Source organism: Haliotis asinina, chromosome 16 (genome assembly GCF_037392515.1).
Source record: "Haliotis asinina isolate JCU_RB_2024 chromosome 16, JCU_Hal_asi_v2, whole genome shotgun sequence".
Lineage (NCBI taxonomy): Eukaryota > Metazoa > Mollusca > Gastropoda > Lepetellida > Haliotidae > Haliotis > Haliotis asinina.
The window spans coordinates 46,111,322-46,138,994 of NC_090295.1; the positions used below are offsets into that span (position 1 = coordinate 46,111,322).

The 27,673-nt window shown below is 41.4% G+C and overlaps 2 protein-coding genes across 3 annotated transcripts in view; one reads left to right on the forward strand and one right to left on the reverse strand.

Moving 5' to 3' along the window:
- The window catches only part of LOC137267564 (calmodulin-binding transcription activator 2-like), a 45,167-nt gene extending 44,198 nt beyond the window's left edge, over positions 1-969 (reverse strand). The window contains exons 1-2 of one of the 2 annotated variants that reach the window (XM_067802046.1): positions 930-969; positions 111-268 (exon numbers count right to left, since the gene is read on the reverse strand). The gene's annotated coding sequence lies outside the window, so the exon portion shown is untranslated. Of the gene's footprint in view, positions 1-110; positions 269-929 lie in introns of those variants that run through there. The other variant, XM_067802045.1, reaches the window with a different exon arrangement.
- Positions 970-4,873: 3,904 nt separating this feature from the next.
- On the forward strand, positions 4,874-27,673 carry LOC137268623 (dnaJ homolog subfamily C member 11-like). Its single transcript, XM_067803197.1, has 17 exons — positions 4,874-4,948; positions 5,917-6,046; positions 8,010-8,083; positions 10,407-10,508; positions 13,186-13,262; positions 14,172-14,346; positions 18,659-18,726; positions 19,055-19,119; positions 19,514-19,638; positions 21,002-21,087; positions 21,727-21,843; positions 22,587-22,742; positions 23,867-23,936; positions 24,386-24,495; positions 25,346-25,439; positions 26,328-26,457; positions 27,027-27,673. The coding sequence occupies exons 1-17, from the start codon at positions 4,874-4,876 to the stop codon at positions 27,071-27,073; spliced, it is 1,701 nt and encodes a 566-aa protein (XP_067659298.1). The 3' UTR covers positions 27,074-27,673.

Here is a 27,673-nt window from a genome sequence, read left to right on the forward strand (position 1 = left end):
ATGACATGAACCAAATGTTTAACAGGTGAGATGTCAGCACAAGACTTCATATGATAATATTCAAATGAAATAACAAGAAAAACAGAACAAAAACAAATCTTTGAACTCACCTTGAAAGATGAAATTTGAGGAAATATTCTACAGTTAATTGGTTGGTAGGTCAAGGTCAGTTACAATCAATATTTGTGATTTATCCTCTAGTGGTATCCATTGTTAATAGACACGAAGAGTGGGAGTGTCTAGATGACTGACATAAAGCACCATCTACCTGCAAAAGTGAGATTCAGTTAAGTAGGTAAACTATAGTTAGCATCAAATCACTGTTCTGTAAATGCAAACACCTCTATTAAGTCGAGGTGCAGCCTGATTATTAAGCAAATGGATACGTGAACAAACCTTATCATACACCCAAGCATTATTTCAAGTACCCCACATATCCAAGTTGTGCTTAGTATGTACACTGTTTGCAAGACTTCCAATATTCTGGGTTACTAACAATCAATAATATCAATAACGTCTGACAATTTCTGATATTGTGATTTGTGACTGAAGGAAAATAACCCTATACGTAGGCTAATTGAAGCAAATAATCAAAGGCAAAGTGAAGAAAAAATACGGATGAACTGTTGCCATGTGAATCTCTGACTTACTGACTTTGTAGACTACACGTTCGGCTGTAACTCACTTGAGCTATGTTGTTGTTTGTATGTCTATTTGTGTTCCTCAACTTGTCAATGTTGACATATCCAAAAAATTGTCAAACGATTAACTAGACTTTTTACAACACAAAATATTTTCAACACAAGCTATAACCTACTACATGAATGAAGCATGAATGTTCTTGTTACATGTACATATCATATAACAATAGTACATTTTGCTATTGAAGAAAAGTGTGAAACTATACAAGAAAAACTATTTTCACTCACATCTTCACTTCCACCTTCTCGTCGGCCATCATAATCACTCTGCACATGCGCAACCGGAAACAAGACATAGCCGGGTCAAGAGTTTTCTGGTAAATACTCGCTTTTTCGAAGTTATAGCACGACTGCAGACAGACGATAATAGGAAATGGATGACCTGGAGTTAATAAGCAGGTGTATGACTGCTGCATTAGTAAATAAACTCACTTAAAGCAGAACCATATCTTCCACACAACTATTGTCAGCCAGATGCATCGTCTGCTAGTGAAGCTCCAGTCAAACCGAAATCGTTGAGTGTAAGGGACAATTGACAAGTCGTTCTGCAGCCCTTACCAGCATCTAAATACAATTTGGTTAAACGTTTCATGGAAGAAATGAAGGTTTGCTGAATGACACAAAGCAAATAGTTCTGGATTAAAAGCTATTAGTTTAAAACAACGTTATAACTCTCGGAGAGTGTCACCTGGTCCGTAAAAGGAGATTTATTGGCAGCAGGACGAAAACGTTGCCTTGGTACATGAAATAGTCAGAGGTACATGGAGTACTGTAAACAGCTATCTTTCTTCATACATTACTACACATTCCATTTTGTATATTTTTCATAAATAAATAGAATATATACTGAAATATATATCGTTTTGTAACATCCTCACGAGCAATTTTAGTATTGAAATAGGAAATAGTTATTTTTATCCAGTTGTGATAGTTTCCATTTTCCACATAAAAATTAGCACGGCTGTTTTGAAGAAATATTTCTGGACTCCAGGCCAGGTGCAGATGGATCATGAAAAACACAATGGAACCTAGTGGTTTGCTCGTGACGTCGAGGGCCCGGGTTCGATTCCCAACATAAATACAATTTGTGAAGCCCTTTCTGGTGGTCCCGTCATGATATTTCTGGCATATTGTTAAAAGCGGCGCACAACCACTCACTTACTCTTCGCGTTAGGTGAGGTGGTGCGTTTAATGTCGCATTGTAATGTGCCAGCGTGTGTGGCTGCTTGTTGTGGTCGGATTAATGTTGTTTGTGTGGCGGAGCCCACTGAGATACTATGCCACTGTTGAACACATATTCCCTCCCTGACACAGTACACTGACTCAATTCGAGAAGGGATCATATAACAAGAATAATAATTTAATTATATGATCTCTGATTCGAGCCGATTTGTCCATGTTTTTTCCTGTCAGTCAGCGATACTGTAGAAGGTTGCTGTAGATTATCCCTGACTTAGTATACCGTGTTATTGGTATGATAAGTAGCTAAGTAGAACGAAGAAACCATCTTCAGCCACTTCAGAGTGAGTGAGTTGGCTTACACCACACTGCGGCGCAGCGATGACTTAGCCGCATGGGTAGGAAAGTGGATTTACCCCACTTTGAACATTCCGTTTACAGAACATACATGGCACCGAATATGTGTCTGCGAGGAGAGTAATAAGTGGCGTTGAATCTGCAAAATGTTTACTTGAGTGCTGCTCCTGCTTTACGTTGATTGAACAAACTAAGATAGCACACTTACAGCGTGTGACACATACCCCAAAAAGTATTCCTAATATAGCCGATGCCCGTTGTCTCCGTGTTCGACATCAGCAGACACTGAAACTATTATATCCAATAGAGCGCGAGCAAGTCTAGAATACGAGTCAAGTCTAGATCACAGCAGATTTCGACAATAAAGAAAGTCTTTGGAGTCCTTTTTATTATACAGTGAAGCCTCGTTAATCCGGACGGTTGTGTTTTTCAGCAAATTCGTCCGGAATGCGAATCATCCGGACTACTGAATAAAATCCCACGTCTCAGCAAGAGTTTCTTCCCTTTACCATTACAAAAAAGACACGACTCTGAATTAAACAAATAATAAACATTTAATGTTATAAAGCTTATAAAATTACCAAAAGCAAGCACAACAATACATGTAAATAAATTCAAGGCACTGCATAGTCTCTCGTTGTTGATTTTCCAGGAACATTGTACAATGTCACAGTCACACCAAAAAGTCCTTCATGGTCGTTTGTGTGCATGTTACCTTTTTCATCGAATTCTTGCGTCCAGACTAACGAGGCTTCACTGTATCTTTATGTTTTAGGAGAGTTTCTGTAGAATATGTTCATTTCAGAGACCGCATGCCTGACTAGAACATTTATAACTAAATGAGTAATACTGAACGCCAGATAATGGTATGTATACAGGTATTAGCTATATGTCAGATCCGAATTCACCTGGAATGGAATCCCCCTCGCTTTGTCATATTTCTCTTCAGCATGAGTAAGTGAGTGAGTGAGTGAGTGAGTGGGTGGGTGGGTGGGTGAGTGAGTGAGTGAGTGAGTGAGTGAGTGAGTGAGTGAGTGAGTGAGTGAAACAAGGCGAGTCTGGGATTCGAACTCGCAGTTACAAATTCCTGACACTGCCACAGGGCACAACTCTTCACATTGTGTCACCCTTGACAGTTTGCCATCTTATTATTCATTGTGAATATGCTAATAGAAACGGAAGTACTGTCTTCCAATTTTTAAATGGCACCATTAATGCATTTCACCATGTCATTAAGTTTTTGGATATTTCTTTCGTGATATCCGTCAGAAAGCAATGCTATAGTTTTTTTGTTGATATCATTCTGTACATAGTTATAGCATGAGGAGAATAAATGATATCAGTAAATCAGTGGCTTTACTTACATTATAATATAATAATATAGAAAAATGTAAATGCCACATATCTGTAAAGGGCACTACTTCAAGATCTTCGTCATATATCTGTCAAGTTCCGTTGAAAGTTGTGCTCGTTGTGCTTCGAGTTGTGCTCAGGAAATGATGTCCTTCCCTCTCTCTTGAGACAAAGACCAAATTGTTTCCATGGAAACTCAGAAAATGATAAATCGCCAAAATCTGTAAACAGCAAAAGGCACTACTTTGAGGTTTGCCTCACATACCTACCATGTATTGCTGAAAGATATTAGAGAGTTTGAGTTGTTCCCCGGAAACGAGCCATTCTCTCCCTTTTGAGACTAAGTCCGAAACGTTTCTATGAAAACCGGGAAAAACAAAAATGACGAAAGTCTGTAAATAGCAAAAGGCACCACTTTGGAGTCTGCCACACATATCTACCAAGTTTTGCTGCCAGTTATTAAGAAGTCTTCGAGTTGTTCTCTGGAAACGAAACACACCCCTACCTTTTGAGACTAAGTTCGAAAAGTTTTAGTGGAAAATTAGAAAATAATAAATCCCTAAAATCACTAAATATCAAAAGGCACCACTTTCAGCTCTGATTGATGTATCTACAAAGTTTTTCAGAAACATATTGAACGGTTTTTGAGTTATGCTCTGGAAGTGAAGCCCACCCCTCCCATTAGACTAAAACCAAACCGTTTCCATGGAAACCAAAAACATATAATGCCAAAAAATCTGTAAAAGGTCAAAGGCACAACCTTAGGTTCAGTTTGTTATATCGACCAATTTTGATCTAAAAATATTGGACAGTTTTTGGGCTGCTTCGGAAACAAAATGAAAACGGACGGACGTACAGACAGACGAGGTAACGAGAGAGAAAATGTTTTGCTTCAGATCTAGACCTCAGTTCAACTCTCTCCTGGACACGTTTTGGATTATATTTAATATATTTTAGATATATAACATACCATTTAAACATAAATCTATTACTGGGGCAAAGTGGCAGTTAATAACCAAGAATGGTCCAAATAACCTTATAAACCATGGCTTGTTAATTGGGGACTTATCCCGAAAACCTTAAGAAGATTCGTTGTCATTAAATATAGCTACAAAATAACATATAGCCATGTCCTAAATACTTTGTTTTGTTTGCTTTGATAAATCAAGTAATACTTACCCATATAACCAAACTAAAAGTTTCTAGTTTATGTTGCAAGTCAGTAAATATCTTGAAATATGTTCTTTGGATAGTAGCATACACTGTTACATCACTTCCACAAAATGGCTGCGCCCTTGGAGGACGACGAGGACCCGGTCTCCGAAAACTTTTACTCGCTTTTGAATGTGGCTACGGATGTAAGATTTATTCTAACGTGTCACTCCCTACTGTGGGCGTAAAAGCTATAGGTCAGATCTGAAATCTCGAGTGATGTTTATAATATCTGATGTAATCATGGTGATGACAAGATGAGGCTGATCTTGTTTTGAAATCAAAAGCAGTAGAATTCTGCATTACGCAGATTAATGTTGCCACCTTCTTTCTTTGACCTTCTGTGATATTATAATGAATAAACTGGGTTGACTTAGGTGTAAAATATCACCCTGACACCAGTCGGTAATGTTACGCCATTGAACAGTCATATTTCTTAATCAGCTGTTCGTATGTCAGTATACAGTCACGTTTTTTAACATTCGAACAAAACTATTCTGACTGGATATATATATATATATATACCATACATAGTCCCATGTTATACAGGTTCAAAGACCAAGAATTGTTTCTGTATTTATGTTTTGACAACCAGTGTCATAGGTAGCAGTAGAGTTGCCTACCCTGGTTATTAACAGCTTGAACTTGAAGGAACATATGGACAGTGTGGGAACAGAATGGGCATGGTATTTTTTGTATCATGGAGGTCTGGCTTGGTGTATGTGTCAGACATGAGAAATTTCCACAGACCCTCCAATTTCCCTGATTTGGGTTTCATTTTGAATGTGCTGGAGGTCAATGTAATTCAGCAGTAAAAGACCTCTGGCTAGCATGGAGAAATTTTCAGTGTTGTTTTTGGTTTGCCATTGATGTCTGATGTGCTCCACCATTAGTATCATTATATTCTGTTCCAGTCTGTAGCAAAACTGAAGCAGTGAGAACTGATTTAGAATCAAATGATTCCTGACATTGAGGACTAACATCACAAGCATTCTTGTCTTTGGCTGAATTTAATTGTCTGATGTGAGCTGAATAGAGTGACTGTAATTATGTATGTAGAAGGCAGTAATTATGTTTTGTCTGAGGACTTTGTTACTGGGAATGTTTTCTGCAGGCGTCGACAGATGAAATCAACTATGCTTTCCGCCGACTTAGTAAGACCTACCACCCTGACAAACACACAGACCCAGTGAAGAAGAAAAAGGCAGAAGTTATCTTCAACAAACTTAAACGTGCAAATGAAGGTTTGTTCTCCTCTCTGGTAGTCATTGTGATTGTTGTTAAATTGTTCCATGAAGGGGATTCTTTGATAGAATGGGCCCCAGCAACTGTTTCCATGTGAGAATATGCAACTTTCCTTGTGATGCGTCTGTGTAGGATACATGCCTAGCAACTTAAAACTAACATAAAGGGATTCTGTGTTTAGAGAGGTCCTTAGCAAATTAAGCTTGTCACCCTATGGGGTTTCTGTGTTAATAGATGTCCCTAGCAACTTAAGATTGTTTCCCGATATTGTTTCTGTGTTAAGACAGGTCCCTGGCAACGTAAGCTTGTCTCCCTTTAGGGATTCTGTGTTAAGACAAGTCCCTGGCAACTTAAGCTTGTCTCCCTATAGGGATTCTGTGTTGAGAGGGGTCCCTAGCAACTTAAGCTTATCTCCCTATAGGGATTCTGTGTTAAGAGAGGTCCCTAGCAACTTAAGCTTATCTCCCTATAGGAATTCGGTGTTAAGAGAGGTCCCTAGCAACTTAAGCTTATCTCCCTATAGGGATTCTGTGTTAAGAGAGGTCCCTAGCAACTTAAGCTTATCTCCCTATAGGGATTCTATGTTAAGACAGGTCCCTGGCAACTTAAGCTTATCTCCCCATAGGAATTCTGTGTTAAGAGAGGTCCCTGGCAGCTCATGCTTGTCCTTACTTGTGATTCTGTGTTAAGGTAGGTGAGCAACTTATGTGTCTCAAACAAGGCACCTGCACTGTTTAGTTTTGTTAGCCATGGGCAAGTGTTATAGTCTCAGTAAGATTTATTTAAGTCCCTGAAACTTGACTTTGTGTGTCAACTAACTCTAAGATGAAAACACATGGCTGTTTTGAGGCAGTCACATGTAAGATATTATATGTATGTGTTTGGGATTACAGTTTTTCAGTAAAGTACAGATTCTAGTACATTTGGGAGTTGAGATACATTACAGATTGAAACCCACACTTTCAGAGTTATCCACCAGAACACAAAGTCAGAACACTAACTCACTCAGCCATGGCGGCTTCCACAAAATGGAACTCTAATGTCTAGTACAGTTTTTGCCTGAGGTATGAAAGTTTAGGAGTCATCTTGACTCTCTGGTGTCATTAGGAGTCATGGACATGTTTTTGGGAGTCAACTTCAGTTTTGAACTTTCATCAAGACATCAACTGTGATTGTTTAATAAGAATGAAAAACATGGTAGGCCAGGTCAGTTATTTGATCATTACTGAGCAGTTAGCTGTAAAACATTAGCTGAAGTAGTTTAACTTTAAAGCAACAGCAAATTACAAGTTTAGATTATCTGAACTAAGGGCCCAGTAACATTGCATTAACAATGATGCAAGCTTATAGATTCACTAAGGATTTGATAGGGCTGTGTCAAATATGATATTTATCATGAACATTTGTTAACAAGTACAAATAATTATTCATGAATACAATGTTGTAGGTAAGTGACTGATGCACAATATGGAACCCCCATGTTGACTGTTAATTTGTCGTAGTAATAACTAGTGATGTGACATGACACTCAGATTAGGTATGTAGTAGACTAATAGTTGTAGTCCACAGTACCATGTGCAGCCATTGCACACTAACATTCACCACTCCAGTGCTAGTGCATATTCCATTCACTTTATTAAGGGCTCAAGTAAAACATGCTGAGATAAAAAAATTGTAAATATTCATTCATACTCAGTTCTTATGACCACGAAAATGAATTGTTTTCATGAAGGGCTATGGTTCGATTCACTGAATATGTTCTTGTATTATAACAGCCCTAGTATTTGAGATCCTTTATGAGTTAACTAGGCAGGATTTCTGCTTCAGGCAAACACTGCTGGTGGTCCAGATCTTCTACTTTGTGTATGTTAAAAAATTGATGCTCATGTTGTTAATCACTGGATGGCCCAGCTTAAATTTCTTTGTGGCTAGAACACTGAGCTCCTATGTTTCTGTTCCTAGTTTTGAAAGACCGACACAAGAGGGCAATCTATGACATGTATGGAGAGAAAGGTCTTGAGACAGAAGGTTTGGAGGTGAGATGATTTGTGTCCTCTATTCTATACTCAAATTCAAAAGTATCATGCCATGTTTCTTATTGCACTAAGGTGATATTAGGTTTGAAATGATGTCCAGCAACCTAAGGTTATTGTACTGATGTACTTATGGACCTCTGGCTTCAACAAATGCATGTCAGTGTAGGTCCAGCTCACTTTGACTAAATGTACAGCAACAGTGTGCAATGTCTTAATGTCAGTGGGGTAGTCTAGTGGTTAGAGCATCTGCTTGTAACACCAAAGACCATGTTCAGTCCTCCCAATAGGTACAATGTGTGAAGCTCTTTTCCTGGTGTCTCCCCACCATTATATTGCTGGAATGTTGATAAAAGCAGCATGAAACCTTGTTCTCTTACTCATTAATTGATTAATTCTTTCCCATAGAGATCATCCTTGGGGTACATATATGCATTTTCTGTTGCCAGAAAATGTCGCGTGACAGTTGTATCAATGTTTTAATAAAATATTGTACAAAAAACAAAAAGTCCATTTTGTTCATTATACGGCCCCTCACCACGTGGAGTCACCCCTCTGCCGCACATGCGCAGGCAACCAGGTAAGCATCCAAGCCCGTATCATCATTCCTTCTGCTGTCACCGTGCTGTACGGACATGCTGGAAAAAAAGTTTGAACAAGATAAAGTTACTCTTCTACATGCGTGCTGTGAAGATGTCTGAGTCTTCCTCTACTGTATGTATGGTTTATTTGTTCGTTAATAGAGAAAATGAAACGTTTATTTAAACCAAGAGTTAACTTGTTTGTCTGTGACTTTGTATTAGCACTGGCTTTCCTGTGTGTTATGCATGTGTTGCTTTCCCATGGCGGGAAGAATGGTTGAAATATTGCGTCTAGTACCAACTAGATCATGTCGCGGGTATCCACGTAATTTTCAATGTTTTGTACGTGTTTGTCAATTATGTGCTGCTGTATTCGCTGTCAGGTTATGCTTGGCTTATTGGCTTTCAGGCTTTTATGGTGTGTGCTACTTGTGGGACAAACATCCCTCCCCAAGATAAGCATAACAAATGCCTATGCCTCTGTTTGGGTTTCTCCCCCCCGGGCCCATAAATGGAGGGCGGCAGATTTCCTCTTCTATAAAGAGTTACGGGATGCAGGAGGGGAGCCGATGGAGCTTCCCCCGTCTAAGACTAAGAGAGCTAAGCATGATAAGACTAAAGACCCTAAGTCTAAATCTAGCAAACCTAAGTCTGTCCCTACGCCGCAGTCCTCTTCGTCTACATCTGGTTTTGATATGTCACCTATCACCCAGTTATTTCAGCAGCACATGGACTCGGTGAAGTCCCTCGTCCATGAGTCCGTTGGAGGTCTCGGCAGGAGTTCCTCACTCTCTCGGGGCGAGGGACGGAGAGCCTGGGGGGCGGATCACCGTGCTCTGCTCGCTGGAGATGTCTGTTGATCCGTTGCCTTGGACCTTGGGTCCGGACGCCTCTTCTACCCCGGAAAGGGAAGGTTCCCAGTCCCTCTCTCGGTCTTGGCGCAGGGTCCATTGAGGATTCCTGGGGTTCCGGTCTCTGTGCCACCCCTCCCCATGAGGGCGGAGGAGTCTGTGTCTCGGGACCGGGGTTCGGATGGTACTGGTTCGGTGACTGGAGTGGAAGGTGCCTTGGGCGCTTCCTTCACTGCTGTCATTCAACGTCCATGGGGTCCGGGTGTAGGTCCTCTTTTCGAGAGGATACCGCCTTGGCCTCGGCCTCGGGTTCGGAGATCGAAGCTATGGAGGTTGAGGAGCCGAAGGGAGCTTTCTCGCTTTTCCAGGCTATTCCCAGGCCCCAGTTCCGACTAGCCACCCAGACTCGGCTGAGTTCTGCCTGTCGGGCAAGGCGTTTAATCCCAGGCAACCCTCGCAGATACAGCTCCGCATTCTCCCTTCGGTGTGATGGATGCCCTCCTTGCTGTTACACGCCTCCGCTTTGATTTACCAGAGCTTGTGCGGCGCTACCAGCTGGGGGTACGATTCTCTGTTCCTAGTACCGGTTGTGGATGAGTGTGTGGGCTAGGATGCTTACCTGGTTGCCTGCGCATGCGCGGCAGAGGGGTGACTCCACGTGGTGAGTCACGTGGTGGCTGTATATTGAACGAAAAAGACTTTTTGTTTTTTGTACAATATTTTATTAAAACATTGATACAACTGTCACGTGACATTTTCCGGCAGTAGAAAATGCATATATGTACCCCAAGGATGATTCTCTTTAAAGAATTGGAAACCTCTATAGGTTTGTCTAAATTTGAATGCCCTTTGGGATTGTCATTCATTCTGTTCATTTCATTCAATTTCTAATAGGTTATATCACGTACCAAGTCTCCAGCTGAGATTATTGCGGAGTATGAACGTCTCCAGCGAGAAAGGGAGGAGAGACGTCTTCAACAGAGAACAAATCCCAGGGTAAATGTCAACACTCCCCCCACCCATCCTTCCTATCTGTACATGCTTTCCACATAACAAATCCCATGGTAAATGTCAATGCTCCCCCACCCATCCTTCCTATCCGTACATGCTTTCCATATAACAAATCCCAGGGTAGATGTCAACACCCCCCCACCCATCCTTATCCGTACATGCTTTCCACGAAACAAATCCAAGGGTAAATGTCAACACTCCCCCACCTATCCTTCCGATCCGTACATGCTTTCCACGTAACAAATCCAAGGATGAATGTCAATACTCCCCCCGCCTATCCTTCCGATCCGTACATGCTTTCCACGTAACAAATCCAAGGGTAAATGTCAACACTCCCCCACCGATCCTTCCGATCCGTACATGCTTTCCACGTAACAAATCCAAGGGTGAATGTCAACACTCCCCCCCACCCATCCTTCTTATCCGTACATGCTTTCCATGTAACAAATCCAAGGGTGAATGTCAACACTCCCCCCACCCATCCTTCTTATCCGTACATGCTTTCCATGTAACAAATCCAAGGGTAAATGTCAACACCCCCCCACCCATCCTTCCTATCCGTACATGCTTTCCACGTAACAAATCCAAGGGTAAATGTCAACACTCCCCCACCGATCCTTCCGATCCGTACATGCTTTCCACGTAACAAATCCAAGGGTGAATGTCAACACTCCCCCCCACCCATCCTTCTTATCCGTACATGCTTTCCATGTAACAAATCCAAGGGTAAATGTCAACACCCCCCCACCCATCCTTCCTATCCGTACATGCTTTCCACGTAACAAATCCAAGGGTAAATGTCAACACTCCCCCACCCATCCTTCCTATCCGTACATGCTTTCCACGTAACAAATCCAAGGGTAAATGTCAACACTCCCCCACCATCCTTCCTATCCGTACATGCTTTCCACGTAACAAATCCCAGGGTAAATGTCAACACTCCCCCACCTATCCTTCCTATCCGTACATGCTTTCCACGTAACAAATCCAAGGGTAAATGTCAATACTCCCCCCACCCATCATTCCTATCCGTACATGCTTTCCACGTAACAAATCCCAGGGTAAATGTCAACACTCCCCCCACCCATCTTTCCTATCCGTACATGCTTTCCACATAACAAATCCCAGGGTAAATGTCAACACTCCCCCACCCATCCTTCCTATCCGTACATGCTTTCCATGTAACAAATCCCAGGGTAAATGTCAACACCCCCCCACCCATCCTTCCTATCCGTACATGTTTTCCATGTAACAAATCCAAGGGTAAATGTCAACACTCCCCCACCTATCCTTCCTATCCGTACATGCTTTCCATGTAACAAATCCAAGGGTAAATGTCAACACTCCCCCACCCATCCTTCCTATCCGTACATGCTTTCCACGTAACAAATCCAAGGGTAAATGTCAACACTCCCCCACCCATCCATAGTTTCTATGTATTGTCTTCCCACCCATACATCCTTTCCATGTATTGTCTTCCCATCCATCCATAGTTTCTATGTATTGTCTTCCCATTCATCCATGCATTCCATGTATTGTCTTCCCATGTATGCATACTTTCCATGTTTTGTCTTCCCACCCATCCATAGTTTCTATGTATTGTCTTCCCATCCATCCATGCTTTTCATGTATTGTCTTCCCATCCATCCATAGTTTCTATGTATTGTCTTCCCATCCATCCATAGTTTCTATGTATTGTCTTCCCACCCATACACACCTTTCCATGTATTGTCTTCCCATGTATGCATACTTTCTATGTATTGTCTTCCCATGTATGCATACTTTCCATGTATTGTCTCTTCCCATCCATCCATACTTTCCATGTATTGTCTTCCCATCCATCCATAGTTTCTATGTATTGTCTTCCCATCCATCCATACTTTCCATGTATTGTCTTCCCATCCATCCATAGTTTCTATGTATTGTCTTCCCATTCATCCATGCTTTTTAAGTATTGTCTTCCCATCCATCCATACTTTCTATGTATTGTCTTTCCATTCATCCATGCTTTCCATGTATTGTCTTCCCATCCATCCATACTTTCCATGTATTGTCTTCCCATTCATCCATGCTTTCCATGTATTGTCTTCCCATCCATCCATACTTTCCATGTATTGTCTTACCATTCATCTATGCTTTCCATGCATTGTCTCCCCATCTGTACACGCTTTTCATGTATTGTCTTCCCATCCATCCATAGTTTCTATGTATTGTCTTCCCATTCATCCATGCTTTCCATGTATTGCCTTCCCATCCATCCATAGTTTCTATGTATTGTCTTCCCATTCATCCATGCTTTTCATGTGTTGTCTCCCCATCCATCCATACTTTCCATGTATTGTCTTCCCATTCATCCATGCTTTCCATGTATTGTCTTCCCATCCATCCATACTTTCCATGTATTGTCTTATCATTGATCTATGCTTTCCATGCATTGTCTTCCCATCTGTACACGCTTTCCATGTATTGTCTTCCCATCCATACCACCTTCTCTTCTGTATTCTGTTCTTATCTGTGCAGCCTGTGTACGTACCATTCTCATCCATAAAGACTTACACCGTTCCTGAACATCCAACCCCCTGTCCAAACTCTCTTTTTGGAAATGGTATCCTTCTAAATATTGTTGCAGACTGTATTAATATATTGCCGCTTTTCATTACAGGGAAATGTCACTGTAGGAATCAATGCTACGGATCTGTTCGACAGTTACAGTGGCTATGAGTCTGATCCTGACTATGGGTATGAACATCAGATATTTCGCCAGTATTTCAGCTGGCTTGTATAAGTTGTCAAGTAACTGCAAATCGTATCAGCGAGTTAGGTTGAATTTCTCACATGGTATACAGCATAGCAATTCTTGTTTGTTTTGAGATTCTGTATTTGATTGCTGAAAAATGCCAATCTATACATAAATCTTATCAGTGTGAAAGGACCATCATCCACATCTTTTTGTGTCACTAAGTGAGCTGTTGGGGAGTCTAGTGGGTAAAGTGTTCGCATGTCACGTTTTAGACACGGGTGTGTTTCCCCACATGGGTAAAATACGTAAAGCCCATTTCTAGTGTCCCCTGCTGTGATATTACTGGAATATTGCTGCAAGTGCCATAAAACTAAACTCACTCACTCACTGTTTCCACTGGAGTGGTCTGGTTGACTGTCAAGCTGTGATTCTGTGATATTTACAAGAATAAACATACCGTTATACTCAGTGTTGATATTCCTTGAAGGCAGAACGCTATGGTAGATATATAGAGGATACTAAATGACATCCGTGTAATACCATTTTTATTAAACGAATTAATGATTCGGTATCCAACGAGTGAAAGCAAGTTTGGTGCTTAATCTTTCACGAGTTTAATACAAATAGAATTTCCCGGAATTGAGTTTAGTATTCTGTTTATTACTCCCCAGCACCAAGAGACTAGAGACTTCGGCTTCACTGCCTACAGTGTGAGGACTCTCAGCACTTCATGAGTCAAGCAGGGACTAGTACCATTGTTACAGAGGCATTAGCATTGTGATGTCAAAACTCATTATGACGTCATATGTAAAGCGGTATTATACTCATGTAATATTGCTGTAAAATTACTACACTGCAGCATCTTCCAGAGTAATATAAGCACATACTCAATGTTGATACTCCTGCAGGCAGAGCACAGTTGTAGAAATGAGCAGTATGAGCATCTCCCAGTCTGTAGAATGTCCACTGACAGTGAAGGATACTGCCATCATCTCGGGGAATCTCTCCACACAGAATGGCACTGGAACAGGGGCATTTGTCGCATCATGGCGGAGACTGACGTCAGACAAAGGATGGATGGAGGCAAGTAATAATAATAATAATAATAATAATAACAGTACTGAAAATTTATAATTTTTCCTTATCCTGACTCATGCTTAATTGCTTATCTCCTCTTCCTGGCAAAGGTAGTGGAACACCTGAAATCCCTTGAAGTTCCCTTTGTAAAAGAAGCGGATGTAAAATTCACACTCACCCATGAGTTACCTCCCCTTCCGCACACATAGTCAGCTGATCGGCCATGATACTCACTTTCTCCTTATCGCCCGATGAGGGCACCTAGAGTTACCTGGGGGTCTCCATTACGGGGATAAGTTATTCAATTATTTCGGTCCTTTTACTATATTTATGTCCTATGCAGTATTTGGTTTCTTTATATGTATCACAATTTGTTTATTTGTGATTATTTGGTGTTACTATAGCACATATTTTGTCAGCCGAGAGTCTCCATTGATGAAATTGTGTTTACAGTGTAGTTTATGGATGTCAGCAGTTGACCCACTCCGGCGTGTAAGCCCTTACATTCTTCCACTATTTGCTGTGAAATTTGCAGAAATGTATGTGTTTCAGAATTTATTGTATAAATTTGTTCTTTTCACAGGTGTGCGAGGGACAGGCAATGTCGACTTTCATTAATCATGTCTAATGGGGTGATTTAGCTTTGGGTAATCATTGTTTCATTAACTGCTGAATTTCATTCCAGTTACCAGTCAGGTGTGTCTCCAGGGTTATACCTCAGGTCCAGCGAGTCGTCCCCTAGACCACACTTCATCGGGAACAGGGGCGTCGCAGCCTAGGCGTCGCAGCCTAAGAAGTCTAGATCACCATTGTCGTCAAAGACGAGGTTGTCGCAGAATCAACATTCTTCGATGAAGACGTCCTTCGGTGACGAGATCATCCCTCTACAGGACCGACATGTCTACGATGAACCGGCGTTGATGCTAAACTTTGAACATTCAGCTGTTGCTGTACTTAAAGCAACCATTTGATGCAGATGCCTTCATGCACCATGAGCTTTTATGAAGACTACAATCTTCAAAGAAGCTTACAATCTTCAACTACGATGACTGCTGCTCCTAAATCGGCCATGACTGCATCGTCACCGCTCCGGGTTGTCAGACAATGCAGACTTCGTCAGCAGCATCAGTCATCACAGCAAACATCCCTACTTGTCAGCCGTTCGACGCAGATGCCTTCAAGCCTGGTAAAGACCATGTTGAAGAAGAATGAAGACATCTTCAAGTATGTTGACTGCTGCTTCAGGTGAGCACTCAACTAGATCTGCACTCACTCCAGAGGATGAAGAGAAGGCGTATGCACGCACCTGTTCAGTAAGATCGTCACCGTCATTCTTATCATCCTGTCGCAGTTTGGAGAGAGATTCTTCTATGGCGAGCGAATGCGCCCGCATGGGCGAGTGTGCTCACGTGGGTGACTATGCTGACGTGAGTGAGGAAGCTCACGTGGGTGAGTGCACTCACAGGTCTACTCGTCAACGGAGAGGGTCTTCAGCAGTCTCCTCAAATCATCGAAGGTGCCGTCAGTACTTGTTGTCCCCTTTCAGACGTGGACTCACATAAGAATGATTATCGACTGTGTCGCACTCACTGAAGGATGAAGACAGATATTACCAATCGTCTGCTCCGAAGGAAGTTGTCGTCTCTGATTCAGAGGTCACATCGTGAATCACGAATAGTCTGGACTTAGTCTCACCATCCAAGGACTCCAACAAACCCAACACATATAGGAGGAAGAAGGAAGACATGCGTTGACGTCTCTGCCGGAAGCTCTGATATGTATGATGTCTGAGAAGTTATTTATGGCATTCAAATCAGCATCCAAGTTTCAACAACAACCTTTGCCACCTTTCAACGCTCGTTTCTTCCCTGTTCAACATATGGAGCCCTCCATCAGAGAGACACCTCTACAAGACGCACCTTCTTCAGACGGGCACGATTTAGAGCCGTCAACAAGACTCTCATCTTAAGTTCAGCAATCTTGCGAAGGAGGAAGAGTGAATGATCCTATCAACGTTTGTCACTCAGAAGAAGGTTCAGTAGTTTACGTCCGAACACCTCGTCTCAACTACTGCAGGACTGAAACTACGTCATTGACAAGATTGAGGATGTAGTAAGGATTATCAGCCAAGATTTCAGAGAAGTCATGATGATCAAGTCCATTGTCTTCTTGACAACACCAAGTCAGGATTATACTAAAGAGTCCAGAGAGCGAGAGATAAGAAGTTTAATACTGGAGCATCCAGGAGGTAAACACTGAAGATCAGGGTCAGAACAAGTGGAGTTTTCCATTTTCAGCCGTACCCATACAACCGAAGTATTTTTGCGCGCTTTACTCATCTAGACAGGTTCTCGCCAGCATGGCTGCGGATGAACCTAATTGCTAGCAAGGATGCCCTGCGCAGAATGTGGTGTTATTGTTCCAGTAACAGAAAGTTGTCGGTGACTTTCAGTGCTGGAAAGATGTCGATAACACACTAGATAAACAGTTTACAGCATCATTTGATTTCGTCAGGCAGCATAGAGGTCTTCTAACAGCAGACTCAACATGGCTTATCACGAGGATTGCAGCAATGAACGACAGCTCCTGACTGGACAGGCAGCAAGCTATAAATACACTTCCTGCCTTACTGGCTAACGAGACATTGGTTTCCAACACTCATAGAGGAGTTATGACAACCAACACTACAACTACAAGATCAGGAAAATCTTCTCGTCCATCCCCACACGAAACAGGCACATGGCAACCCATCTGCGTTCCAACTTCACGTGTGGAATGTATTAAAATCTGTTTAAAACACAGTGGATACTTGACGAGAGCAGCGAAAGCAGGTACCTTAGCCTTACGGAAATCCACTTGCACCCATTATGATGACAAGTGGAAGCGGTTTGAGATATACGCCAAGAAGAAAGGCTTCATGGCGATGAAGGCAACATATCCGCAGATAGCAGAATATTTATGTCACCTACGACATTCCAGAGGTCTGAAAGGCTCTACATTATCTTCATACTTGACAGCTCTCAGCTCAGTTGTCACCATGGAAACAGGGACCAAGCTGACTAAAGTACCCAAGTTACTTGCCGTGCTACGCCCCTTCAAGTTGGAAGCTCAACAACGTAGATTTCGAGCTCCAGCATCCGATCTAAACATCGTACTTCAACATCTCAGAAATGATGTGTACAAGCCGCTTCATCAGACCTCATTTGAACTGCTAACTCAGAAGATGCAGTTTTCACTTGTCCTTCCTACAGCTGCACGAATGTCAGAAATTCATGCTCTAGATTTCAATCACACAGTCTTTGATGTAAGTCATCAGCAGACAGCTCATCTGGGTCTATGATGGGATTTTATTGCGAAAAATCAACTACAAGGTCAAATGAATAATTCCAAATACCGGCATGATACTCCAGATTTATCATTATCCTGATGAACAACCCGAGTGACACACGTCACTGGTGTTTTGATGGCTGATTAATCAACTCATACCAAATACCAAACAGGTTAAGAATGAAATCACATAGTCATGCGGTAAACGGTATTGATGTGACACATACACATGCAGGTTGCACAGATCTCTCGTCCAGATAACTGGATCATTTTTCAATGGAAATCTATGGGAATGGTTTGAAAATTCGCCGTCCGGGTCCGGAAGCGCGGGGTCCAGTTAAGCAAGTACAATTAATGGACGTAAGTTTCGTTGCACATAAAAATCGTGGATATGTGGGGTCCGAGTAAACAGGGTTCGACTGTACTTGTATATGAAGAGGGTTCGCAACTAGTCTCGATTGCTATATCTTGACATTTAGTTCCTTCAGAAACTAGCAGGACGCTAGTTACTTTTGATGTCATCACGTGCCAGGCAACAAAGCCTTCTATGGAAGACATGTTCGACTGGATGTGATCCCCCCCCAGAATCTACAATGAATACTAGAAAGGACCAAATTATCGCCGTTACAAGTTCCTGTTAAGGGGAAAAATTATTGGATGTAATTTTGTATAGCCAGAAGAATCCAGCGTGGTCTGACCCACCCCCATTTCCTTCGGATTCTGTAAGCAATTAAGCATGAATCAGGATAAGGAAAAATATGTAATTTTCTGAATACAATTGATATTTTATACTTATCCTGACTCATGACGAAAGTCCTCCCAGCCGCAGATCAGATCCTGTTCAATATTTCATATTGCCTTCATATTTCATGTTGAACTCATGTTTAAATTGTATTTATTTGTATTTTACACAGTTCTATCACCTGGATGTATTGTATTCGGTTGTACAATGAACTGATGACAATGTATTGACCTATGAATGTTCTTCCAGCTTGAGACTGTGTTTGGGAATGGTCTTGGAGGAAGTATTAAAGGTTTTCGGCAGCTAACTCGAAGATGGTAAGATACCATTAGGGACCGTTCAGTGTGTGATTTTGGAAAAAAATAATGCTTAAGAAATTCTGAGAGCAGACCACAAGACATCTTTAAGGACCTTGAATTGATGCATGATACTAATTGCTTGGGATGCTCAATAGTCACTTCCAATGGCTCCTGTAAGGGATGGGGGATATTCATTAACAATTTTCACAGAATAATCTTTAGTGTATTGCATACAACCACTTATTAATATGTGAATTGAAGTTGAAGTTTGAGATTCAGGGATGATAATACAACATATTATATGCAGGATGTTGTTGAAAGTTTTCAGATTCTGTTTGTCTTTCAGCTACGGCACCTGTGCAGCATCTCTACAGGGGACGTCTCGATCACTCCGGCCGATACTGTCTTCAAGTAAGTCAGGATTGTGGTACAACAATGAGGAATTGGGCAAAGGGAAATGAAGAAGTTTCTGTGCTGATGATGTTTTAGTTAGCAGTTTAGCTTCACGTTCACAGTGCTTGAAATGAAGAAAAGTGTCAGTATATTCACATGACTGTATGATATTCCATGACAGATTAACAATAGTTGTATAAAAGAATCATGTCCTTTTCAATTTCCACTTAGTAATATGCACTTGGTATTTTAATAAGTCCAAACATGCATGTGTTGGAAAGAACATTTGTTCGTTTGAAAGGATCAGATAACAGATTGTCATGACTATTCAACAAACAAAGTTCATCACGTTTATATTTATGCAGATCCAATATCAAAAGCGTTACTGTTGATGTTTACATTACATTTATAGCCATAGCATATCAGTTTGACCGCCATCTCCAAGGCCGTATGACCTGGAACATGGGCTTCCAGTCGTCCATGACGACGGCCTTGGTGTACGACTCCCAACAGTATCATAGTGCTCTGATGTTGATGGTAAGTACTCAAGGCTTTTTAACTTTGACACATTAGACATTGGGGACAACCAATAGCTTATGTAAGGATGTGTGGGTTGAGTCAAATACTATAGTCACAAAACTACTTGTTACTCCTCACAGGCAATGGCAAGAGTTATAACATATCTCACCCCATACTGACAGGCAGAATAGTACATTTGCTTAACGCTTAACATTTCTCTTATATGTCCTTATCTTGTTTTCCTTGCTCTTTTCTTCAACTGACATACAACATGTTACTTCACTCAGGCAATGGCATGAGTTATTCCCCCTGTTTAGAAGTGCAGTCATATAGCTAGACAGACTGTACATACTAAATACACCATTTGCATTTTTCTCATGCAAAGACATGTAAACACTGCACAAGGTGTCTGAGTTAAGTGGACTGGTTATTTGACACGATGAGCAGGGTTCCCTTTGATGCAGAAAACCTGGGTGTATGACGCAGTGTAAAGTGAAAATACATGCACTGTGCCGCTTCCTATACAATAGAATCACCAAACCAAATCACACAGGTCAGTGCTGTAGGTAATTATTGTAACTAAATTTCAAACTGTTTAGAAAGTACCAGTACCCATGATAATTCTTTAAAATTCAGACTTGGAGATAGTCTGTCGTACAGACCCTGAAGTATACATATCGGAGAAAGCGCATGCAAGTCTAGAAAATGTGGCAAGTCTAGATTTCCATAGCTTCAGGGTCTGTACCAATCTGCTGAATTCATAGCCAGTATATGGCTAGTAATTATCAGTTGATCTCTAGCTGTCACTGGTGTTTAGTATAAATTCATGGGGAGACTCCCCCACAGCTCCCCCATGGCCCCACACTTGGCTAAGACCTCTTGCCCTGTCCTCTCACTGCCAAGCAACATGTGTTGGGTTTTATCCAAGATGAGCAGGGTTCCCTTTGATGCAGAAAACCTGGGTGTTTGACGCAGTGTAAAGTGAAAATACATGCACTGTGCTGCTTCCTATACAATAGAATCACCAAACCAAATCACACAGGTCAGTGCTGTAGGTAATTATTGTAACTAAATTTCAAACTGTTTAGAAAGTACCAGTACCCATGATAATTCTTTAGAATTCAGACTTGGAGACATATACCTGAAAAATGACATTATTTGAAAGTCAGTTATCTCTGTAAATTGTTTGACTCCCGAGTTTAGATGTTGACTTCCCTCAAACATTTGGTGAGTCAACCTGACTCCCAAATATAAATGTCTAGGGGGAACCCTGGATGAGCCTGTGTACATTTAGCAGCTTTAGAATTGGTTTTACTTGAAAGAATGACCATGGGAGGATGCAGTTGATTAAGTAGAAGCAATTGTTGTCTCTTGTGTGTAGATAGGCATGAGGAAGGCGTGGCACATTCAGGCCAGCGTGACAAGGAAGTTTCAGGAGCATGAGGCCAAGTTGAGAGTTGCTTTAAAGTAAGTACTCACTCACTCACTCACTCACTCACTCACTCACTCACTCACTCACCCACTCACCCACTCACCCACTCACCCACTCACCCACCCACCCACCCACTAAAATAACTCAGTATCCAAAGTATTTGATTTAGGTGTAACACTTTGATCAGACATAATCTGAAATTCACAGCTTCGTATTCGTTCTATGTCTGTATCTGGTTATAGGAGACGACCAAATAGACCAGGCTCTGTAATTTGACAGTGATCACTGCTGATGCTTTCCATCATGAAGTTTCTTCACTGAAATATTTTGAAGCCTCTATTATCTAACAGTCCGTGAAGATCCGGCTTAGAAATTGTCTTTACTAACCCATGGTTGTTGCAAGAGGCGACTAATGCGATGGGGTAGTCAGACTCACTGACTTGGTTGACACAATCTTATCCCAGTTACGTATATTGATACTCATGATCACTGGCTTGTTTCATCCAGACTTGATTATTTACAGAACACCACCATATAGCTGGAATATTGATAAGTGCGGCATCCAACAACAACTAATCCAACTAATCCATCATGCATCGGGATATTGCTAACAACAACATTAATGGACATTCTTGTGATCTTGATCTATAGAACCTCGAATTCCTTCTTTCCAGAATTGGTTCTCATGGTTACCTGCTAGAGTATGGTTTTGAGAAGAAGATCACCCAGTTCAGCTTTCTGGGTGCCACGATGGGGATTAGCGTCCCGCATGGCATCCACCTCCGAGTCAAGTCAGTACATGCCATACTTTCAATTGTAGGAATTCCTTGGGAAGCCTGGTTAGAGTAGCACCACACAACCTGCAGTCTAAGTAAACTTAGTCTCAGTGTGTTTCGTTACACTCCACCACTGAGTCGAACCTAGTAGAAGGTGGCGTCAGGTAACCTTTGAGTGGCCAATGACTGTCCAGTCAAATGTGAGACGGTTAAATAGATTTAGCCAATCAGACAACGGCTACTATTTAGGGATCTGAGTGGTCAACCTCAAAGGTTACCTGACATGACCTCCCATAAGGTTTTGTTAGACTCAGTAGTGGAGAGTTACGAAAAGCACTGAGGATATGTTTACTTATACTGACACAACCTGTGGCATGGGTCATTGCTCATTATGTAAATCACTAGATTCTCTGGTTTGGAATCATTACTACAGGGATAACAATAAACTTTGGATAACCCAAATAAATTGGTATGTCTTGTATATTCAAAACACAGGCAGGAAATGTGTTATGATACGTCAAGATATTACAAACTTGTCACTGGAAATGTTTTTCCTGTAATACACAGATTACTGTCATAATTGTTAAATATGATCTCAAGTTATTGTCTGAAAACATGCAGGAAATTACAATCACATGTAAATACAGTTCTTATCCACATATCTGAGCACAAGTTTGAATCATTACATGTTTCAATTTATGGATTCACCAATGCTGTGGTGGTCTTGTATGTTATGTATAGAAAAATCTTGCTTCCAGATTGTTTCGTGGTACTCAAACATTCTTGTTCCCAATCCACTTGTCTGAGACGTTGTCTCCATCAGCTGTATTCTACGGAACAGTTCTTCCTGTAGTTGCCTTCTTCGTTGTCCGCAACCTCATCGTCAACCCCTTCCTGAGACAGCAGAAAGAAAAGTAGGTTGGCACTGAGTAAATATGGTTGTTTAAGTATTAGTACACCAAGAGAAATGCATACACCAATGATGACAGGAATTGCCTGGTTTTTATGTTAATTGATCTTCAGTAACACATGTTTGTCGTAAAATGCGACTGATGGGAAAGAGTGGTCAGACTCGGTGTCTTGGTCGACTCATATCGTATTCCAGTTGCATAGATTGATGCTCATACTGTTGGTCACTGGATTGTCTGGTCTAGCCTCGATTATCTACAGACTGACGCCATTTAGCTTGAATATTATTGAATGCAACAATAAAACAACCAACCAACCAACTAATGGCATAATGGTAATACACCTAAAGAATATGAGGATCCTGTTCTATGAAGCTATCTTAGTTGTTTGATGATTGTAGACAAATGTCAAAGTGTGGAGTCACAATTATCTTAGTGTTGAGTTTGATGAAACTGAGATAGTGCGGTTAAGCTCATCCTCGATATCTCCAGGGTATACGTTCTGATAAGTCTCCACTATACCCTGGACGCATCTACGGCTCTGCCCGATAAATTTATTACCTCCCTTTGTTGGCTCCGCCTTCTCACAGTGGCCAATCAGCTAAGCCGTCGTTATAACCGAGCTTGCCAGTGTCAACAAAGGTAGTGGTCGTAACTACGAAGGTTTGCCCACAGTGCGTCCCAGATTTTAGGGAAATCATACAAACAAATTGACAGGTCCGAAACTTTAAAACAACATATGCAAGAACGCCTTCTACCTCTTCCAGAGAACCTCTGCATGGTTTCTGTTGCCAAGTATAATCGGTTAGATAACTCAAAAAACGAAAGTGAGTTGTGATTGGTTCGCTCAACTTCCCAGCGTAGACACCTGATTGGATCAAAAGACAGTCAAGGGAGGTAATGAATTTATCGGGCAGAGCCATAGATGCGTCCAGGGTATAGTGGAGACTTATCGGAACGTATACCCTGGAGATATCGAGGATGGGTTAAGCTCAGAATTAACAGAAATAATGCATTTGTTGATTATTTTACAGGTATATATCAGATTGTTCCAAAGCAATTCTGAACCATTGAAAACTGGACATCAGTGTGGAATATTTTTGAGAGATTTATATATTTCTTTTTTTCAGGGAGTTAGAGAAGACAAGGCGGGAGCACTCCGAGAAGCTGGCCCAGAGGAAGACAGAGGCTGAGGCCGCAGTGAGTAGACTGATGTGTAGTTGGTTGTGATAAGTTGAAACGTTGAGGTGTGCTAGGAGTACCTGTGTTCATCTGTATTGATTCAGCACTATATGTGTAGTGTTGAGTGTGTAGTTGGTTGTGATGAGTTGAAACGTTGAGGTGTGCTAGAAGTACCTGTGTTCATCTGTATTGATTCAGCACTATATGTGTAGTGTTGAGTGTGTAGTTGGTTGTGATGAGTTGAAACGTTGAGATGTGCTAGGAGTACCTGTGTTCATCTGTATTGATTCAGCACTATATGTGTAGTGTGGAGTGTGTAGTTGGTTGTGATGATTTGAAACGTTGAGATGTGCTAGAAGTACCTGTGTTCCATCTGTATAGATTCAGCACTATATGTGTAGTGCCCTTTCGCTAGATAGACCTCTCAGTATGTTTTTCTACTCGCTATATGACCATGTTTTGTGTAGGTTGAGTTGATGAAGGAGACTGTTGAGCGGAGCGTAGAGGCGGAGGAGAAGAAGGGAGGTCTAGTCATCGTCAAGGGGCTGTATGGGAAACTCATCACAGATGATGATGGGTACGTTACTCTCGGGGATGTACAGGATCATCTGATTTAAATATTGACATCAAAATTTGTAGGGGAGCAGGACAATTCTCACCTGGAACTATTCCCACTGACTTATTTTCACTATAATGATGAGGACAATTCTCACACAGGCTTTGAAATGTTTGAAATAGATATGGGCTTATAGCCTTCTCGGTAATTGTTAAGCTGTATTATTCTGTTTATGTTATATTTCATGAACAGATACAATCAGTAGAGTGGGAAGGGATGAACAGTATTACTGTCAGCTATGAGCAGTTTATTGATGATCCGATAAATCATGGATGCAGCTGTCTTAATATTATAATAGTGATGCCATTTAATGTGCAGCCCCCCCACACACACTGATAGACTGTAAGTGTGACAAGCCCCTCCCACTCTTCTTATTGTATTTGTCACAAGCCCTCCCATTCTTCTGATTGTATCTGTGACAAGCCCCTCCCACTCTACTGATTGTATGTGTGACACAGCCCCTCCCACTCTACTGATTGTATCTGTGACAAGCCCCTCCCACTCTACTGATTGTATGTGTGACACAGCCCCTCCCACTCTACTGATTGTATCTGTGACAAGCCCCTCCCACTCTACTGATTGCATATGTCACAAGCCCCTCCCATTCTACTGATTGCATATGTCACAAGCCCCTCCCACTCTGCTGATTGCATATGTCACAAGCCCCTCCCACTCTACTGATTGCATATGTCACAAGCCCCTCCCGCTCTACTGATTACATATGTTACAAGCCCCTCCTACTCTACTGATTGTATTTGTGGCTAACTCTTCCCACTCTATTGACTATTTCCATCACCGCATCTATTTGCAGGGAGCTTATAGACAGAGAGTGTTTAGATGTCAGTATACCGCTGCAGGCATTGGTCAAGGAGTCAAAGCTGATCCTGCCAGAGAACACAACAAAGGTAGGCTTCTTTGTATTGGTACCCGTGAAGATTTGGGTTAGAACTGATCTTCAATAAATCATGTTTGTCGCAAGAGGTGACTAACAGGATTGAATGGTCAGGCTCGCTAACTTGGTTGATACATGAGATTGTATCCCAGTTGTGTAGATTGATGTTCATGCTATTGATCCCTGGATTGTTTGGTCCAAATTCAATTATTTACAGACAGCGATCATTTAAGTCTGTTTACATTTTGGGCAGTCAAATAATGATATGTTACTTGTCTGTGGGCTATTAGATACTTTCTGCTTACAGTTTCTGCAAATAGACTTAGATTTCATTTCACATCTGCTCAAAGTGTAGCTATTAAATTTCACAGTGATAATAAAGTAGAGTTATCTTTCTTTGCTATTTGTCACTTCTCAATGAATAGTCCACTCAACACTGACATCAAGTACCAAGTTGATTTGTCAACCAAGTCAGCGAGTCTGACCACCCAATCCCGGAAACCAAAAGATGTATGAAGCCTATACAGTCAGTCAAACTGAACTCTACTGGATTTTAGAATTGCGAACAAAGTTATGTTGAGCTGTCTCCTTATGAACGATTCTTACAGGATAAGTATGAAATAGGATCATTTGTATCTGCTCCCTGATTGTCACATCTGTTTGAAGAGATCACTCCTACTGCACACATCAATACTGTGCAAGTTTGTGTCCATGTCCATCTTGTTTCATAATTACATCAAGAGAATGCCATAAGAATCAGGGCAAGCGGAAAATTAGACAGGGCAAGTTACTTTCATGAATGAACATTTTGAACCCGTTTTCAAACACACACTTGAATGTCTGCATATCTCCAAAGTGACTAATTATAGTGTTGTGCCTTATCACTGATAACCTGTTACAGAGTGGCCTTCCAGGGTTCTATGACCCGGTTATTGGGGAGACCAAGACACTATTTATCAGATACAAGTTCCGACACCGGTTCCATCAAGTCACTCTCGCAGACACAGAACCAATCAGGCTACCCCAGCAGAGTAAGTACCGCCAATATCAACGTCATGCTTGTCTGGTTGGAGTTGGGTGTGCTGTTTTGGTTTTGAGAGAGGTTTCCTTTTGTTCCTGTGTTTCAAATGACGTGATGAAAGTGTGATCAAAGCAATAGCTGCTTGTATTGATTGTATGTACCTTTTGTATGGGAAAAATTAAACCTCTTAGTATTACTGGAATTGGAATCTATATGGTGTGAGTTGTGTCATATTTAATGACTGAGATGACATGATGAGAGTTGCTGCCCTTGGTTTGTTGGGAGTTGTGTCCTTGGCATGAGAGTTGTGTCCCTTGGTATGATAGGAGTTGGGTTCACCTCAGGAACCTGTTGCTTTTCGAGATACTGCAATGTGAAATAGGGTTTACATCTTTACTGATTGTGTGTCACTGTATCCATACACCAGTGACCTGCATTGTGCCATCAATTTAGACCAGAGCCCAATTCAGATATTCATATGTTGCCATGACAAAGTTTGAATAACACAGGCTGCTTCATAGAACATCTGTTTTCAGCTGAAATTAATGTACAGAGATAAATGATATTATTTTCTTCCAGAGCATCTAATCAAGGACGAGCTCACTTCATCATCTTCAAGATCTTGACACTGGGATGGCGTGTCTTGTACAGCGTGTGACTGTGAGGCCAGTGTACGAGTTAGTGTGAATGTTGACTGTTGTGTGATAGTTTCACCTGCTGTGATCTGCCAGTGTGTTGACAATGGACCCAGCTTACTCCTGCCAACATGTATCAGCCTTCGACTTATTCCAGAGTTGGATCTTCTCTATCAGGCTGAATAACCCATTGGAGTTCTTGACCAAATAACATCAGATGTGAAGATACCCCAAAATGACCATTTCCATTGCTTGTCGGGTATCTTTATGGGTAGCCAAGCTCAACAGCCTGTTGGTCAGTTTAGGTGTGTGTCTAGATAGGGTTATACCATGAGTACAGTCTAAGTAAACTTAGTCTCAGTGTATTTCGTTACACTCCACCACTGAGTCGAACAAAACCACAAAACCTAGTAGAAGGTCGCGTCAGGTAACCTTTGAGCAACCAATGACAGTCCAATCAAATGCGAGACAGTTAAATAGATGTAACCAATCAGACAACAGCTACTATTTAGGGATCGGAGGGACTTTCAAAATTTTCAGGTCACCGACACAGATCTCTCCACAAACAAAAATCAGCATATAAGACAGTTA

What these genes read in the sequence shown, in the direction of transcription:
- LOC137268623 (XM_067803197.1), top strand. Translation starts at nt 4,874, where the DNA reads ATGGCTGCGCCCTTGGAGGACGACGAGGACCCGGTCTCCGAAAACTTT. An exon ending in TTTTGAATGTGGCTACGGAT is followed by an intron (nt 4,949 to 5,916) that starts GTAAGATTTATT and finishes TGTTTTCTGCAG; the next exon opens with GCGTCGACAGATGAAATCAA. An exon ending in AACAGAGAACAAATCCCAGG is followed by an intron (nt 10,509 to 13,185) that starts GTAAATGTCAAC and finishes TTTTCATTACAG; the next exon opens with GGAAATGTCACTGTAGGAAT.